At 35.7% G+C, this 18,345-nt stretch overlaps 1 protein-coding gene across 14 annotated transcripts in view; it reads left to right on the top strand.

Moving 5' to 3' along the window:
• The window catches only part of SOX5 (SRY-box transcription factor 5), a 929,786-nt gene that overhangs the window by 599,533 nt on the left and 311,908 nt on the right, over window positions 1-18,345 (top strand). For 12 of the 14 annotated variants that reach the window (XM_037144816.2, XM_053661997.1, XM_037144815.2 and 9 more), the window contains one exon: window positions 3,236-3,467. In XM_037144816.2, the coding sequence (XP_037000711.2) occupies window positions 3,237-3,467 (231 nt within the window). In that variant the 5' untranslated portion in view covers window position 3,236. The remainder of the gene's footprint in view (window positions 1-3,235; window positions 3,468-18,345) is intronic. The other 2 variants (XM_037144820.2, XM_037144819.2) reach the window with 1 other exon arrangement.

Below are 18,345 nucleotides of genomic sequence, written 5' to 3'. Positions count from 1 at the left end.
GAAGTCTGAGTTTTGTTCATTGATAAGTCTAGCACCTACTACGGTTGTAACAATAACTACCTCTGAATTAATACATAAGAGTATTCCAGGTACCCATTCACTGCATCACATCCCTGTAGCTTAAGCTGCAGGAATTGGATCCCTACACATCCCAGATAGAAAATATATGGAAATTTGCAGTGCTTTCTTAGTGTTTTTAGAAATGAATGAGGCTTTTCTCTGTCCAAAATGAAACCCATTAATAGATGAACAAAAATTTAAGAATCTAAAGTTATTGGTAATTTTGTTATCAATATATTGAGAAGCAGAGCAGATTGATATCTCTGTACATAATTTGCTAAGTATTTTATTTTTTTAATTAGTAGCCTATTATTTAACTATAACTATGGTCATTTTATTGTATTAATTAAAAAAATCTTTAAGAAATCTTTTACCTGAATTGTATAAAAATACTCTTAAGTTCAACACATTAAGAAATTTTATGTCTCTGAAAATAGAATTAAAACAAATGTGAAATACGCCACATTTCAGGATCAGTTGTTTTCTAGTACCATAATTTCTTCATTTTCAGTGTTTTAGACTTTGCAATTTTTGCTTCATAGAAATATTTACTTATATAAAACTTTATATGTATTTATATAGATATAAATATTTATATAGAATGTTTATCCAGTTGTACATAAAGATAATTTAGATATTGAAGTGACTACAAGTTTTGAGAAGAGTAGTGATATTTGTCTGCCTAATGGCTACTTTTAGTCTTTACTTTTCATAATTATATTATGGATAATTGTATTTATTATGAATAATTTATTATATTTATAATGTAAAAGCCAGCAAAATGGCCATGCCTTCTGAAAGTCGTAGAATTGTGTATTAACTTAGAAAAGGCCGGATAACCCAGCTTTCTGCTTTGATCACCTGGAGACTGGCTCTTGCCAACAGCCTGGAGTTTTCAGGAATTTTCAGTATGAGACTGTGCATAAGACTGAGGCAGACACCAGAATACCAACTTAGTAATTCCAGCAAGAATGATAACGCTTGCACACCGTGAGAAGTCTCCTTGAAGTCATGCTGCATCTGAAACCAGGAAATAACTAAAAGTTCTTTTATTGATTTATTCCTATAAATCGCAAATACCTTAATGTATTTTAAATCTATTCTGTCAGCCCATTTTTTTTCAATATGGGAATCAAAAGTTTGCTTGGAGAGCATGGGAGCAGGCCAGTGGAAGTTAAATATCCCCAGTGTTCAGAGTTAGTGTGTATAATTTAATGTATTGATTTGATGTTGCCAATGAGACTAAGATTATTCTAATTCTGTTAACTCCAGCCCCTGATTTCTTTTCTCCATCCTTGAATGTACTTGAAGTAAACCTTTATGATAAGATTAGAAATAGTTAAGGATATCTGAAATGTGTTGGGTCAGTCTACTTCTTTAGGCAGTGCTTAACATGGTAGCCACCAGTATTTTCTTTTCTTTCTCTGTTCTTCAGTGGTTCAAGATCCCTACTGTTAACATATCTTTTTCACATTTGCCCATACCTTTGGTCAGTTTATTATCCAGTCAGACTGGCCATGGACCATTTCTTTATTAGGAGCCTTTGTATTTAATGTTGACTTTATAGTTTAAGTCCTAGAAAGCAATCCGATTTCCTAATTTTGGAGTTCTGTGGTTTTGTTTTTGGATAAGGCTGTGTGTCATACTGTAGTTTTAGAATGTGTGTTAAAGTAGACAACAGCTATGGTTTATTGAGCATCTACTCTGTGATAAATGGTCTACAAGTTGTTTTCAGATGGTGCACAGTTCATTCTCAAAAAGCTTTATAAGTAGGTATCACATCCCACTTTAACGGTGAGCAAATTGAGATAGTCTGACTGTTTCTAAGTAGTGGAGTTTTTTAATCCATGTTTGTCTGCCTCCAGAGCTCTTATTTTTTTCTACAGTCTTATTATTTCTTAATAGAATGTCTTCAGTACACCGATACTTTTCTTTCGAAACTTCTAGTGCTAAGAATAGCATTATTCAAGCAAGATTAGAGACATCTCTTTTTTGTATTATATTTAAAATGTAAAAACCAGTGAAATATATATGAAGTGGTATTGTAGTCAGTTAATACCCGGCCTCCTACCCCACTCTCCTGGATAAGGATAGATGATTCTGTTAACACTCTGTTTGTTGAACAAAACATAGATTTTTCAAGGTCAGATCAAATTGTGAATAGAAGAGTTTATTTTTTATTAAAAATTTTAACTATATACACATCTGTCAAACTTTTAATGAAAGAAAAGGGAAATCTATTTAAAATATTGCCACATATTTTTACTTCTGATTATATTCTCAATCAGATGTAATTACAAAAATATTTAATTTTGTTCAGTTATCTAACTGTATTGTCATATAGATAGTAGCTTACCCAAACAAAACATGCTTATTTGATTTTTTTTTACTTGGGTATCTGAGGAGTAAATAATTGTGGTGTCATATCTAAATCTGTCATAGAATTATGAAAATAATATTGAAATATTTTTATTTTCTCACCTTTTAATACTATTCTGCAAATTTGATATTAGAACTAAATGTCTCAATTGGGTGACTTAGAATTTTAGGGAAGAAAAATTCTCAAATGTTTCAAGATTTACAGTAATTATAAAATTTATTCAATTCTTAAGCTTTAAACAAATATCAGACTTCTTTGTCTATCGTGTGTTCTGAGGTTTACATATAACGAGTACCTGTATTTCACAATAATCTTACCTTAAATTAAATGCAAATTTTTATAATGACAATCATTTATTTATTTTGTCTAGTTTTGGTGAAACACATTTTAGTTATTTCCTTTCTTTTAACTCCCAACTGTATTTGCTATTCATAGATGTTCTGTTTTCAATAAAGTCTATCAAAGTGTAAAACTAGATGGGTATTTTTCTTTTCTTTAAAATGGAATGGTCTTTCATTATGCAGTATTCTTAGGTGAATTCTCTTGTTTAAGGAGCCAGAATACAAGAGAGTGCTATATTAGTGTATTATTCTCCCAACAAACAAGCACTGTTCTGTTGCTACCTGCTTGGCCATTGTTTCTGACTGTGTGTGCTTTGCAGTGGTATTTGGATGGTTTCCTGCTCTCTGCCAGCCCAGAAAGGCATTTCTGTTACAATGGCCCCTAACCACACAATGACGGCATTAAGGATTTATGTGGAGGTTTCATTATTTTCTCCTCTTTTGTTCCTTCCAGGATGTCTTCCAAGCGACCAGCCTCTCCGTATGGGGAAGCAGATGGAGAGGTAGCCATGGTGACAAGCAGACAGAAAGTGGAAGAAGAGGAGAGTGACGGGCTCCCAGCCTTTCACCTTCCCTTGCATGTGAGTTTTTCCAACAAGCCTCACTCTGAGGAATTTCAGCCAGTTTCTCTGCTGACGCAAGAGACTTGTGGCCATAGGACTCCCACTTCTCAGCACAATCCAATGGTAGGTTTCTCGTGGACTATTGCGCCTACACTCACTTTTTGACCAGTCTAGCCTTCTAATAATAGTTTAGCTTCAGCCCTTTGCTTTGCAATGATCATCTGTTTAATAGCCATACACAAGATTCACTCCTACCATCTTAGAATTCTTTAGAAGTAAATTGATTTCAGTAGGTAGTGAAAGATATGCTATCTTTTGTGTCTCAAGAATTCTGCTTTTGAGATACTTATGATTTAATTTGAGGGAAAATGAAAACATGGAAATATAAGAATGATTTTAGGGTAACACATTTAAAATTAGCAGAAAAGTTAGACGTCGTACCATTTCTAACAAAAGCCTCTTCCGGATAGAAGTACAGCATACTTTGAAGATGTGCACCGTAATAAATCTTTTTACATTTTTTTCTTTGCCATTTCTATTCCAGTAAGGAATCCTGGAGTTTGGGCTCCAGTATTCCTTAAAGTACTGGCAATATTGTAGAAGTATCTGTTTCATAGAGACTGTAGTTTTTAATGTGACTACACTATCATTTCTAATTCAGCCCCATTCATGCTGTTGTTTTGGTAATTCAGCAATTCCCTGGTGTATCCTATTCCAGAATTTGAAACTCAGAATAATTCATCTGGCTTCTCATCCTGGGATCTGGATCACTGGGAAACTGTGGTTTCACAGATGAGAAGAGAGAAGGCAGCATTGCCTCTTTGGCTGAAGCTTAGACAGCAGACACACAAATGAGGCATTTGGGCCTGTCAGAGGAACACAAATACATGGAATCCACTTGTTGGCCAGGTGGCAGGGCACTTAGCTGCCAGCAGAGCCACCCTTGCCTTTCCACATGGCTGCCAACGTGGATGTCACATTTTTGTAGCCTCTCCTCCTCTTCACCTTCGGGAATGACAATGCCATTGATGTGAACCAGATTCCAACAAACAAAAATGTTTCATCACACATCCCCATATCTTTAAAGACAGCTCTGATTCTATTAAGTACTTTTTTTTGCTTTCTCTGAGGAAATCATTATGCATCATAAATGTGCATAGTACTGAGATATGCCCACTTGTTGATGTTATTGCCTAAATACACGTGGGGTTAAATCAACAAGGAGAATCAGATGTCTTCTAATAGTTGTGAAAGAGACACTAATCTTTGGTAGTCATATTTGATTTAAATACTCTCATTCAACATTTAAAGCCTTATAGATAAAAATTTCTATGGGCATTTAACTGTGTGCAAGCTTTTTCTACCAAGAATAATGTTTTAGATAACACTTATATAGCACTTATATAGATTTTAAGCATATTACACATATTAACTCCTTTAATCATCACAGTATTTCATTGAGGTGTTATTAGTAATCCCATTTTACACGGGAAGGAGCTGAGGCACAAGGAGGTTAAATAACTTGTTCCAGGTCATAGTTCATAAGTGGGAGAACCAAGGTTTTACCCAGGCCAGTCTAGTTTTAGAGCCCATGCTTACATACATTATAAGCTCTTCCCAAGAGCACAGGTGTATTTTATTTGGCAAGTTAAGTCATACTGCCCATAATCTCCCCCTTCTCCCTCCACTTCGAGTTTATGGTAGTTGTGTGCAATGAATGACATGACCTTTTGCCTCCTCTCACGGAGCAGAAACTGGGAAAAGAAAGTGGAAAGCTGGTGGTGCACAGTTCACCAGGGAGGAGATGTCAGGCTCTTCATTTGGCATTGCCTCACTGCTTATGCCTTTTTTCTCTCCATGTGTTCACTCTTGCTTTTCCTCAGGGAATGCCCTATTGACAATGCTTCTTGGTCTGGTTTCCTTGAGATACTTCTGTAAACATAAAGGCGAGTTTGAAGGAGTGGATGTAAATAGTTATGATTAGAAGAAAACCACAAAGATAAAGGCAAGATTATTTTAAGTATACTCAAGGATGGGTATAAGAAAGAAATATTAAATTACATACTGTAGTTGGTAGGAGGGAATTCAGTGATGCAGGATGCAGTGAAAATGAAACCATTCAGTGTGTGATGGAAAATTCAGTTTAACTAAATAAAACTATAAACTGCCTGCTTTGTACCAAGTTTTTTGTTGAGTACTATGGAAATGGATTCAAATCAGACACAACTCCTTTCCTCAAACAACTTTGTCTAGAGGAGAAGTTTTTAACTGGGGTGCATGGATCTGAAAATGAATGGAGAATTCTGTATGTGCACATGTTTGAGTAGGAATATGGTGTTCATCAGATTTTCAAGTAGATCTGTAACCCAAATAGGTTAAGATCTGCTGTTCTAGAAGTTAAAACAGTTTGAATACAAATGATTTCACTTCATTTTACTGACATCACAACTGACAGTTTTCTCTTACTGTATGTCTAATTGGTTTCTAAATTTGTTTCTCCCTCAAATGTTTCTTGATTCCACCAGCTTTTCGCCTCTTGAGTAGGCAGTTGGAAGAGTCTCCTATGTCATCTCAAGTTTTCAGCTTCTTTTCTTTCCAGTCTTTCCTTCAACTTCCAGAAGATTTGTTTCCCTGAGAAATGAGTTAGCTTATTTACCCTACTTTGGAATCTGCTGTGTCCTTGGTGCTTATGGGATTTAGTGTAAAAGTCTTTATCTTAGCATAAACTACTATACAGACCAGCATCAAATTACAGCTTTCCTGTCCTCTCCTGCCACATCCTGCCGTGGGACCCATGCTCCAATCATGCCAGACATTTGAAAAGTGTTCATAGACATACCAAGTGACCTCAGATGACATAGCTTTATTCGTTCTACCTGGAAAACCTCTCTTTTCATGTTTTATGGTCCCCATGTGTTGTGTATCTCACAGAGGACTGGGCTCAGTGATTGCTTCTTCTTAGATGTTTTCATTGACCTCCCGAGGTGGGGTGGTTGCTTTGTAATTCTTTTATCTATGGCACTTGTTTATAACTTTTCCAATGGCCTATATTATAATTTGTGTGTTTACATGCCTACTTTTTCATGCATTTCTTGAAGGCATAGCCATATATATTTGTATTTTTGTTGTGCATCATATAATAGATAATTAATTTATGATTGCTGACTAAATGGCAGAGTTTATATGGATGATTAAATATATGTTTTGGGCAAAGTTGTTAAGACCATTTTCATGGTGAATATGCTGATTTTCTAGGACATTTAAAACTCAGAAAGAATCTACTAATGTAGTATATTCACCAAGCAGAAAGTATGTTATAATAGCTATGATATATTCAACTGTTAAGCTTATTAAGACATTTCACCCATTTATCAAAATGATTGAATTATCTTTATAGAATTGTTACTTAACACAAACACTTTATATTTCTGCCTAGATACTAGATAATTGTCATATTCACACAACACGTCCTTTTATTTCAGTAGAAAAATGCATTTTATATACTTCTATTCAATATCTTTGAAAACAATAGAATGCTTCACGGTCTTTGTATCATAGAGTTCAATTAGGGGAAAACCAGCTCTCTAGATTTCATTGCCAACTTATATGTGACATTCATGCTATATTCTTAAATAAAAAAGAAAGATATTGAGAGGACTACATTTTTATCTCTCACATAGTTTAGAGGCAACGTAAAACTGATGAGTAATCTTTGTAATGATGGCTTATAGAGGCATACTTTCAACATAAAGTTTAGGTTGGAAAATATTTCCTGAGATATAAGTTCTATATGCTTCATAACTGTTGTCGTATAAAAAGTTTTGAGGAATTAGCGTCCAGATCCTTTATTCATATTCAGGATATGCAATCACTGGCATTTGGAAGTGGGTCACTAAGGATTCAATTTTTTTCTTTCAAAATTTGTGTTTGTTACCTTAGTATTTTCGAGAAATAAACTAAGGTCCTCACCAACAGCCACTCCAAAACAGTTGTAACTGATATGAGTGCTCTGGCTCCTTCTATTCTTGGAAGGTTTTGCTACTATTCAGAGTACACTATGGATGAACTGTATGAAGCAGATTATACACATGTATTTATAAAGTACTGTCAGATTTTTAATCAATACAAGATTGAGATGCAGATAGGTGTAAGAATGAAAAAGAGCGTTGGTTCCTTCTGTGAAGTACTTACAGTCTTGCCAAGCAATTAACAGCAAATCTTATTCTCACATTATCTTCAAAAAGGTAAAAGGCAGGGTTGGCAAGTCTGATTCTGACATGAATGGAAAAGCAGCCCTCAGTTTTATTTTTACTGAAGGCCTGACCATCTTGCTCCACTTCTGTTTTTTAACATGCGGTTGGAGGCTGTCACTTCCAAGTTACAGAGACAAGCAAGACTCACTAACTTCTGGCTTATTTTTAATAGTGGATATGATGTAGATGGATTCATTTCATGATGTGAAGAACTATTCTGGATATGTCCCCGTGTCATTTACATGATTATTTATGAGTACCAGAGAGAGTAAGTTGGAAGAAAAATCAAGTAGGGCATTAGAGACAGCCCAGGGGCTAGAGGGTGTCCATTTGGGGGCATATCTTCTATCGCTCTACTTCTGTTGGCGAGATTGTTGTTCTCGTGTCAAATGTAATGTGAAATGAAAGTCTTGACCACCTGTGGTTACTGAATTATCAGTTGCTTTTTTTCCCTCCCACAAAAATCTTGTCTCAGCCAAACTCCCTTTTTGATCCTTAAGTCTCTCTTGAGTTGATTGAATGGCTTTGTATTAAGTGTAGAGTGGCTGCTTCCCAAGATTGATTTTTAAAATATGGGCATTTATTTTAACAATATAATGTTTTATTAAAAATAATTTGAGTTCCCCATTCTACTGATAGCAGAATTACATGTGAAATAAATGCTATGTTTGCGTGTATTTTTTAAAATTTTAAAGATCTATTGGATTTGGAAAAATGTTGTTATGTTTTAATGTCTTATTTATTATTTATATTGACAACATTTTTCTGGAATTATTAAAGAAATCTGGGTCTATATTAGGTTCAATAAAAAACTTGTATCTTAATGTGTTTGAACATTTCAGGGTCACATCATGAAGCAACATTCAATGAGAATCAGTTTCTCTCTTAAGTTCATCAGAAAATAAAAGAAAAAAATCCACTCAAGCTGATATTCTATAGAAGTTGGCCATATAGTTGAGAATCAAGTATACTAATTGCAAGTGTACAACATATGAAATTCAAACTCAAACCCTGAAATAATTCATTCAGAGCACACATGCTAGAGAAAGGCTTTTACTTGCTCAGGCTCACTTTTAACTCCTGGGATTCTTTATTTCCCTAAAATATTTTTAATGCTCTATGATAGCTGTGTCTTGAGATACCCTTTATGTAAACTTTGCTTATAATCTAATGGTCATTAGTAATATATTTAAATTTTTTCTTTATTGGTTTTAGAGAGAGAGAGGAAGGAAGAGAGAAACAGAGAGAAATTGTTTAAATAAAATAAATAAAATTGTTTAAAATTAAGAAAGAAAGAAAGAGAGAGAGGGAGGGAAGGAGGGAGGAAGAAAGAAAGAGAGAGAAAGAGAGGCTGTTACACTTATTTATGCATGTATTGTTTTGATGCTTACATGTGTGCCTTGACCAAAATTGAACCTGCAACCAAGGTTGCAGGTGTCCTATACACATTAGAATATTTGTTATATCCTATAACACATTAGGATACAATAAGTTTTTTATTAAACCTAACGTGGATCCAGATTTCTTTAACAAGTACACACCAAGCTACCTGACCAGGGCATATAATGTATTTTTGATGTGTGACTGGTATAATGTTATGTGTGAAGTACTGTTCAAAAAACTTAAAGAAGAAAGAAGAAAAAATGCATGTGTTATTTGAAAATAAGCCACAGAATAAGACCTTAATTATGGTGTGGTAAAGATTCCTATTTTATATGGTGGTTTTTATAAGCTTTTAAATTTCTGGTTACCTTTGTACAGTAAACTTAGCAGAAGTTATTGTGATAGTATAATACACACTGTTGTTAACACCAGTGTGGTTATTGTGCCAGTTCTAATAATGAGAATTTCATTGTTTAGGGAGACCATTCTCTTACACTCTAGACAAAAGTGTAATTACTTTTGAACGATGTAGAATGTGCTCAGTTTAATAGCATGGAGAATAGATTCAGAAAGATTCAGATAAAGTAAGCTTGCAAGCCATATGTTCAGTGTGGCAGTATAAAATTATGATAGTAGGCAGTATAATTCTACGCATACATACTGGATTTCACACAGTTTATCTATAAACTGTTGTTTCTGTAAGAGATAGTCTTGCTTATCTGAACGGGGCCAATTCAATTGAAACAAGGTGAAAATGGTGACAAGTTTGCATTTGTTTGTATGGCAAATTGATGTTTATCATACAATGAAATTACATTGTTACAAACATTATTCTGTAAATGCCAGAAAATACCACATGAAGTTATTTAGATAAAGACCCAGGCCTTTGTTTGGATGTAAGTGGTTCAATCTTTATAATGTATTGTTTCTGAAAATTACCCGTGGAGATAGCAGGAATGAAGACATAAGAAAAACAATCAGTTGGAGTCCAACAAAGCCATTGGATAAGTTGTGCAATAGATCAGTTTGTCCGATTGCTGTACGGTTCCACTGTATGTGGTTGGGGGAGGGTCTAAGAGAGAGTTAAGAAACCCTTGGTTCATATGACGTCCACAGTACTGGCTGTTGAGTTGAAAGTTAACTGATCCTGGAGAAATTAATGAATGTACTCTCACATAAAAAATAGCTTCATATGGGAGTTTCGAGGTAGTTAAGGACACTTAATGAAGGTCCACTGTAAGCATTCCCATGTAGTGCTATGCCATGACAGGGGAATAAGAAAGAACTTCTAATGCTGTGGTAATGGGGGAACATGTGTTTGCAAAGGAAACTTTGGCCTAATGGAATTTAATGACTTATTTAATAGAGAGTGTTGTAGAAAAGTTCAACTCAATACAATGAATTGTATTTCTGCTCAATACCCATGATCAGAGACACAGAAATAAATAATAACTAGCCTCTTCCCTCTTATAGCGTCTTGTAAAATGTGGACATCAGAGAAACACAGAAGTCACTATAATGTTATATAAAATGTTAGAAGCCTGATACAGGCTAACAAGTGCTAAGGAGATTCACAGTTAAAAGATATCCACTTACGGCAAACAAAAAGAAATTTGGGGGGATTGTTTCCACAAAAAAACATACTAAGTTCCATAATATTTTTTAAAATATATATTCACATTGGATCAATTATAAGTAATGCAAGATCTTTAGTTTATAGTATAGTTTTGCTTTTCACCTATTTTTCCCAGAATAAATATGAAAGAGAAAAGAACAAGTCAAAACAACACTGAAGACAAAGTGTACTGTAACTGTTGTGAAATAAAAGGTGGAGGAAGTATTAAAATATGTGCCTCATATTTTAATAAAGACGTGAAGAAATAAAAACAACTATTTTAGTTATTGATGTTTTAAATATCTCCTTTCTTTATCTGGATGACCACCTTAAATGAAATGGAGCAATGATCTGCTTGGCTAAGTACTGGGAATAGCAGGGACACTAAGAAGTTTTGCTGGAAACTTGAATGGCATTTCTTCAGATTTTGTTGAATGGATAGGTAGGTGTTCATTTTCTCATTTTGTTTGTTATTCTGGGACCTGTATAATAGGATCATTTGAACTTGGATGTTAAAAGTAGTGACAAGTTTGGGAACAAAGCTTCATTCTGTATCTTCGATGCTGTGTTTTCAGTTCTTCATTAGTTTGTTCCTTTGATTCTATTCCTCCTTTGCTCTTCTCTTTTTCTCTTTCCTTTAATTTGCTTCTACCAGAAAACATTCTTAATGGGTCCTCTTGTGGATCTCAATGGGGCCATTATCAGGAAGGGAGACGGGGTAGGAGAATCAGCACCATTGTGCACTGATACATACTTCCTTCTGATTTGCATATATTGCCTCTTGGGGCTTTGCCAGACCTTCCTGCAGTAAGCCTAAGTTTCTCTTACTGTACATGATTAATGGATCAATTGGTTCTGTGATGAAGTTTTCATTGATTTTTAGTCAACAGGCACAGTATAGTGAGTTCTTCACAAAACTATATTTCTTCAATTTATTCAGATTGCATTCTTTTACTTTTATGATCCAATGTTAATAGTACTGATAAGTTTATTTGTAATGTCTTTGCTTGGGAAAAAACACTTAGAATTCTGTGTTGGTTCCCAAATTATTTTTTTTAATTTGTACTTACCAGCAAATCTAAATGTCTTTGATATAGTAACTTTAGTGGATTCCTGTGCCCTTTGTGTGTCTGGACTAGCTTCCATTTTAAATTTTTCGACAGCCTCTGTCAGTATTTTCAATCAGTTATTGTTTTTTTTTAACTTAGTTGATTTTTGTCTTTATTGTTTTCTAAGGGAATCCAAAACTAGGAATTTTGCAGCATTGGTGCCGGAATTCTAGGAATTAGAATGAAGTCTACAAGACCCTGTAAATCAATTGCCAATGGAACCTCAAAATGTTTCAGATAATACTTTACACTGTCTTTCCTCTTGGCTGTAACCACTGGCACAGCTCTCCACTGTACCCCAAAAGGGAACGGGAATCTTCGTGTAGCAGTCTCTTTAAAAAGAACAACCATTTAGCAGTTCATTTGGATCTAAAGGGAACTCACAATGTAAGGATGTATTAGATTATAATTTTAATTTACTATTCTCACTTATTTTGGCAATTAGACTCATATAGTTTTCTATTTTTTTGAATTTGTAGGAGCAGGAGATAAGTTGACATTTAAAAGGAATTCTAGCTCTGGCTGGTATAGCTCAGTGGACTGAGCACGGGCCTCCGAACCACATGATCGTGGTTTGATTCCCAGTTAGGGCGCATGCCTGGGTTGCAGGCCAGTTCCCAGCAGGGGACTCATGAGAGGCAACCATACATTGATATTTCTTGCCTTCTCTCCTTCCCTTCCCCTCTAAAAATAAATAAATAAAATCTTTAAAAAAAGGAATTCTATAGGATAGGAAAAATCTAGTAAGATGTGGGGGCAGGTATTTTCAAGAGAAATGATCTCTAAGAAATGAATTCAAAATGCTTAGAATACTATTAGTGCCACACTAGATACATATAAAGTATTACATGTATTTAAATTCTTTACTTTCTCCACAACATCTGAGCTGTCCATAACCTGTACCAGCATTCAAGCTAACGTTAGCTTTATGACAGTATTTCAGTACAGTACCAGTTTTGATCATCTTGTGCCATTTCCCTCCATTTCTTGTTTCAGAAAGTAAATTTTATCTCTTTCTGTGTTCTACTAGATATGAGGGTCTTTGGTATTTGAAATAGGAAATAAATGTAAAGTTAAGTTGACAATTGTAATATGTCCCTTTATTTACATATCTTCTTTGTGCAAAGGCAAGATGGTTTTTTGTTAAAGCTCCCATAGGCCGTTTTGAGGAGTGATGTATATGAGCAGATGAGGTGTGAATGTAGGGAGAACAGCCTTGGCCGGCTCTGTGACACTGACATTGTGTCGTAAAGTAAATGAACACAAGTGACTGGATTTTGTGTCTTATTTAGTCAAGGCGGCTGCTGTGGCAGCAGAGCAAACAGTCTTATCATTACATAGAGAAGCAGTGTTTACTTCAGTGTCTCCTCTTAGCTCTTAAAAATCTAGCCTGTCTCAAGATAAAACAGTTCATCTTGTTGGTCGATATCCCTAAATGTGAAAATAATGTTCTAAGGGTTAATAAACAATTTAAAGTGAAGATAGGATATGAAAAAGGGTATAATGACAAAGGTACTGTTAAATAGCTTTGCATGTATTTAGAAATACAAAATATATACTGTGCTAAAAAGTCAAAACCTTTATTAATGGGTAACAAAACATAAAGTACAATAACTTATAGTATTACAGTTAATAACATACTTCAGTCTCATGATCACCTCTCCTGCCATCCTGGACCTATATAAACATATATCGCAGAGAGAGCTGATGGCTGGGCTGTTATACTGTCCATCTTTAGGCTTTGTGGCTGTGGCTGGAATGCTTTGCACACTGGGGACGCATAGTCGGAGAATATGCTGCTTCTCTGTTCGACATTCTGATTTCCCCAGGGTCACTAGTAGAACATACGAAGAAACTTTGAAAGTCTTGTGTGAATGTATCTAACAGACTATCTGATCGTTGCAACTCAAATAGGGGAGATTTCAAAGAATCAGTACTCTTTAGAATGCAGTATTTAATAATTGTAAATAATACAAACGTGTGATGCTTCGTTTGTTCCGTGTACCAGCCATTGTACCTATATTAGCCAATTTTTATGTCAACCCAGTAAGTTCAGCAACTGTGATTACCCCTGATTTACTGACGGAAAACAGTCTTGGTAGAAGTCATTTGTCTAATAGGTCAGTGGTAAAGTTTGGATTCATGACCTCACAATCCAAGCACTTAATTACGGTGCTCAGTGACTCTCCACTCATACAAACATTAAAATCACCTTTATGGTTTATCAGAATAAATACTTTCCAAAGCCTTTACAAAGACTTATAGGTAATTGTTGCTTGATTATGCAATCTTAACTCAGAGACAACTTGAATGGACCAAGAGATTTAACTATTTCAGAAGGTGTACTACAAGTTTTACATAGGATGTTAGGCAATATATGGTATTCCAAAGGATTATTTTGCTAAACCTTTTATATACAGATTAGTATTAATTTGAGCTCTGGCTATAAATGTTGTGTTCTGGCTGCAGATGTTGACATAGCATGGCTTAGCACGTGGCTGTTGGTGAAACAAATCCCTGAGTTTATTCCAAGTTCTGCTGTTCGATACCTGCATGGCAATTGGCAAGCTTTTCTAATTTTCTCTATCTTATTCTTTGTCATCTATGAAATGAGAACAATCAATAAAATCTAACGTACAGAGTGCTCATAATGTTTAAAGTTATACACACACACACACACACACACACACACACACATATGGATGGTACTCTGGTGCCTGGAATATATCAGGAATTTAGTCAGTGTTATTTATTGGTTAAACAAATGTATAAAGAGATGTGTCCATTCCTTGATTTACCTAAGCCAACTCAGAACTGCATTTTGATGTTATTATGGAATGCAGTGGTAAAGAGCCTAAACTTGCCCTTACAGGGCATGAGTTCTGGCCATAATTCCACATCACAGGATGTGTGTGATGTTGACTGTGTTTCGTGGCATCTCTTTGTGCCTTTGTTTCTCATCTGAAAACGAGGATCATAACAGAACCTCCCAACATACGGAGGTGGTGTGAGGATTGAATAGAACTCTCAGGAGTGGTTTTGCATCATGCCTGGCACATAGCATGAATCATGGCTGGCACATAATAGATGTTACAGTTTTTGTATAATTTATACCCTGTTGGCTAATCGCTATTAATTACCAGAACAAAACCTGGCTTCCTTTTGGGCTCCCAATACTCATGTTTTCTTTTTAATCACCTGGAGGAATACCACCCATGTTCCTGCCCTATTCTACGTGGCCCAGTAGCCTCGCCAGTAAGTTCTGCCAGTATTTTTAGATATAATTCATCATGAACATGAGATGCAAACTCATTTAAAGGAGAAATCTCCACAGTCATATGTCTTGTTCCACACTGTATTTCTAGAGTCTGGCACTGCGGCTGATGCACTTTACAAGTTTCTCAAATAGAGTTGGATGGCTGAATGAGGTCTCCAACACCCGTGCTCATAGAAGACACTGAATGCACCTTTTCTTGCCTATACATTGAAATGACGGCATTTAACTCATACATAGTTGATTGAGTGAATGCAATAATTAGCTAGCACAGGGCTTGTCAGGTTGCGAATATTCAGTTAATGTGAATTCCCTTCCCTTTCTAACTCTCTCAGACCAATTACTCTCCCAATTACTCACCAAAAATCACAGTATTCTCCTGTGGCTTCACATATTTTACTTCTGCAAGTCATGTACTGGAGAAAAAGAACCCCAACACAAACAACACAGCAAAGATATCTCGGAACAGAATATCTTTAAACATTGCTTAAGGTTTCTTGCATGACTATCCCAGAGGCCACATAATGATTTTCCTTTAGGATGTGGCTAGTGAGGTTCCTGTTTATTACTATGGTTTATTAGCATATCCACTTTTTGTTTTGTTTTTGTGTTTCCATACATTTAAAAATTTTTGCGTGATCTGAGAAATTTTTGAGGCACTGTGGGGAATTCAGTCCTTTGTTAGTATCGTGTTTATTCGTCCTTTAACTCTTATTCTGTTTACCCATAAGGGCAGCTTGAGATGATGAAGAGAGGATTTGATATGGGTACAAGGAGTAATACAAATGGATCTAAATAACAGCTCGACCTGTCAGAAATCTGACATGATGTGTCTAAAACTGTCACACCTAACCAAAACATGTTCATCTCTAGCTGTTAATTCTTGATGATTAAATGTATTTCTCTGCCTTTGTTTTAATGGTTAAAACTTTGACTTGTCACTTCCCTAATGGGCTTCAGGGGATCTTTTTTATTTCCTGTCATATAAACTCTTCCCCTTTCAGTTATGTCCTCTTTAGTGATTCTATAATTATTTTTGTTTTACGTAGATAGAAACATGTTTTTCCTTCTTTTTTTACATATGGTGTTTTGCTTCATGCAGAGAGAACTACACAGATGACATTTTTTTTAAAATCCAAATTTTGTTCAGTTTTACATTTTTATGTTTATAACCCTGCATATCTTCAAAATGTCCTTACCTAAAACACTTCATCATTTCATTACTAGATTTATGCCCGTAAAGATGCATCAGCTTTCTTAAGGATAATCTTTAAGCAGAACTTAGAGAGACAAGCTTTGAAAACTATCACTGCTAGGAAAGTAAATCTCCAATCACAGAACATCAGTTTAATCTCTCCCCTTGACAATTTAACATGACAGATTGAAATATAAAAGCCGACGCAAGTGGGATCAATGGATTATCTAAGTCCCTGAGCATCTTCTCTCAAATTGGGGGACTTGACAGAGTGGTTGTGAGAGGGATGTGTTGTGTGTCCCTTGTCATGTGCAGAGCATTGAGTTTCAGAGCTTAGTGCTGAGTGGATGTCCTCTACATGGACGTGAAGCAGGGAGAAAGAAATTGGGAGGAAATGAAAGAGAAAACAGGGGGGCGGCAGAAGAGAGGGATGGATAGGTTTACATGTGAGGACCCACGGGGCTTTGTCATGGCAATTGTATAACGTGATGTACAGCGCAAATCGACTTGAGCATGTCCCCGGATAGCAGGGGTTTTGCAGCCTCCAGGAGCAGAGATTGCTGCTTTATCTTGTCATCCTAAATTAGCATGGTTGCACATTGTTAAACACTGGTGACCTCTGCATCTGGGGAAGTTGCTGCTGCCTAGAGGAGGGGTGGTATTTAAGTCTCTCTCTCTCTCTCCCTCCCCCCATATGTGTATATACATTCTCTCTATATATATCTCTATATCTATCTATCTATCTATCTATCTATCTATCCTTAAAGCATTTTGGGGTTAGACTATTGCCATTTTTCAAATTGGTATAGAAAACTATGATTTTTATATTAAGGCGACAACAGATAGGTGCAATTAGATAAGATGAACACTTTGGGTGGAATGATAAGATTTTACTTATTCAATGTTGTAAACACGGCATGACATCTTTATATATCCATACATTGGAATTAAGAATAGATTCGCTGCTATTTAATTGCTTTTATTCTACAAATAGTCTAGTAATTTGTGTAAGCATTAATTTCTATACTCTTTATAAGAACTAAGTGGTAGTAAAGAAATAGGGGAAGTAAGGCTTAGGCACTGGTTTTCCTACCAGTCGGGTAGAGGGATAACCCAGGAAAACTAACAGTGGTATTCTGCCTTAGCTGGAAGTTATGCCATCTTCTCGAGTTTCCCAGGTACAGCTTCGTTCCTTGGATTCTTCATATTTCTTTATTTAACTCTAGAGCTAGTGTTTTCAACATGGGTGTTAAGTCACTTTAAGAATTGTAGGGAGAGCTTTATGGAATCTGTGAACCTCCTGAAACTGTGTGATAATATTCACTTAGAATTTTTTCTTGAGAGAGTATCCATAGCTTTCATTAGATTCTCTCAGGGGCATGAGCCACAAAATAGATGGTTACTTCTCTAGAATTTAAGTCTGTCTTAAGGTATTATTGCAGTCCTCATACTGCAATCCATTGCTGTATGTCTGGCAATGAAGATACTGACTTACAGACACAGTTCTGGCCCCACTTCTTTGGTAGTCAGGAATTGTATGTGCTGAGCCTGCATTGGAGTGTTTTCACAGGGCTGCCATGTGGGAATTGGTCCTCTGTCTACTTACTGCTCCTGCTACTTAACACTTTTCTTTCAGTGTCCTTTTCTTGGGCCCACTTTTGGAGCAAAGTAGCTCAAGAGCCTGGCTGTAATTCTAGTATAAGGAAGGCCTCCAATTCTTCAGTATCCTGGATTCAGATTCCAGATCCTGGAAACACAAAAAGACCATTTAGCTTACAAGGGATGCAGAACAAGGGCAGTGCATTTTTTTCCTGATAATTTCCTTTCTTCTGCCCATTGTCCTCCATCCCCTCTTTTCTTAAGTTAGCATGTGAGAAGTATGAAAAAGAAAACACATTAATTTAGGAGTGACCTGATTAAATCCTTCCTCAGATACCCTGGTACAATACTGTTAGACTAACACAGCCTTTTTAAGGTCAAAGCAATTTGTTTATGTTCAGCATGGTTACAGGCATAGTGTTTTTCTTCAAATAAAATGACCAAAATTTTTCACCAAGCTTCCTTTGTATGCGAAGATTAAATTGACTACTGAATTCAGTCCTTCTTCTCTGTTGCCAATTTTTTCTTCCCTAGTATTTTTCATCTGTTTCAATCAGTGATTTTCCATTGGTG

This window comes from Artibeus jamaicensis, unplaced genomic scaffold, assembly GCF_021234435.1.
Source record: "Artibeus jamaicensis isolate MK-2021 breed Jamaican fruit bat unplaced genomic scaffold, CSHL_Jam_final contig_233, whole genome shotgun sequence".
Lineage (NCBI taxonomy): Eukaryota > Metazoa > Chordata > Mammalia > Chiroptera > Phyllostomidae > Artibeus > Artibeus jamaicensis.
This window is presented reverse-complemented; position numbering and strand designations above follow the sequence as displayed.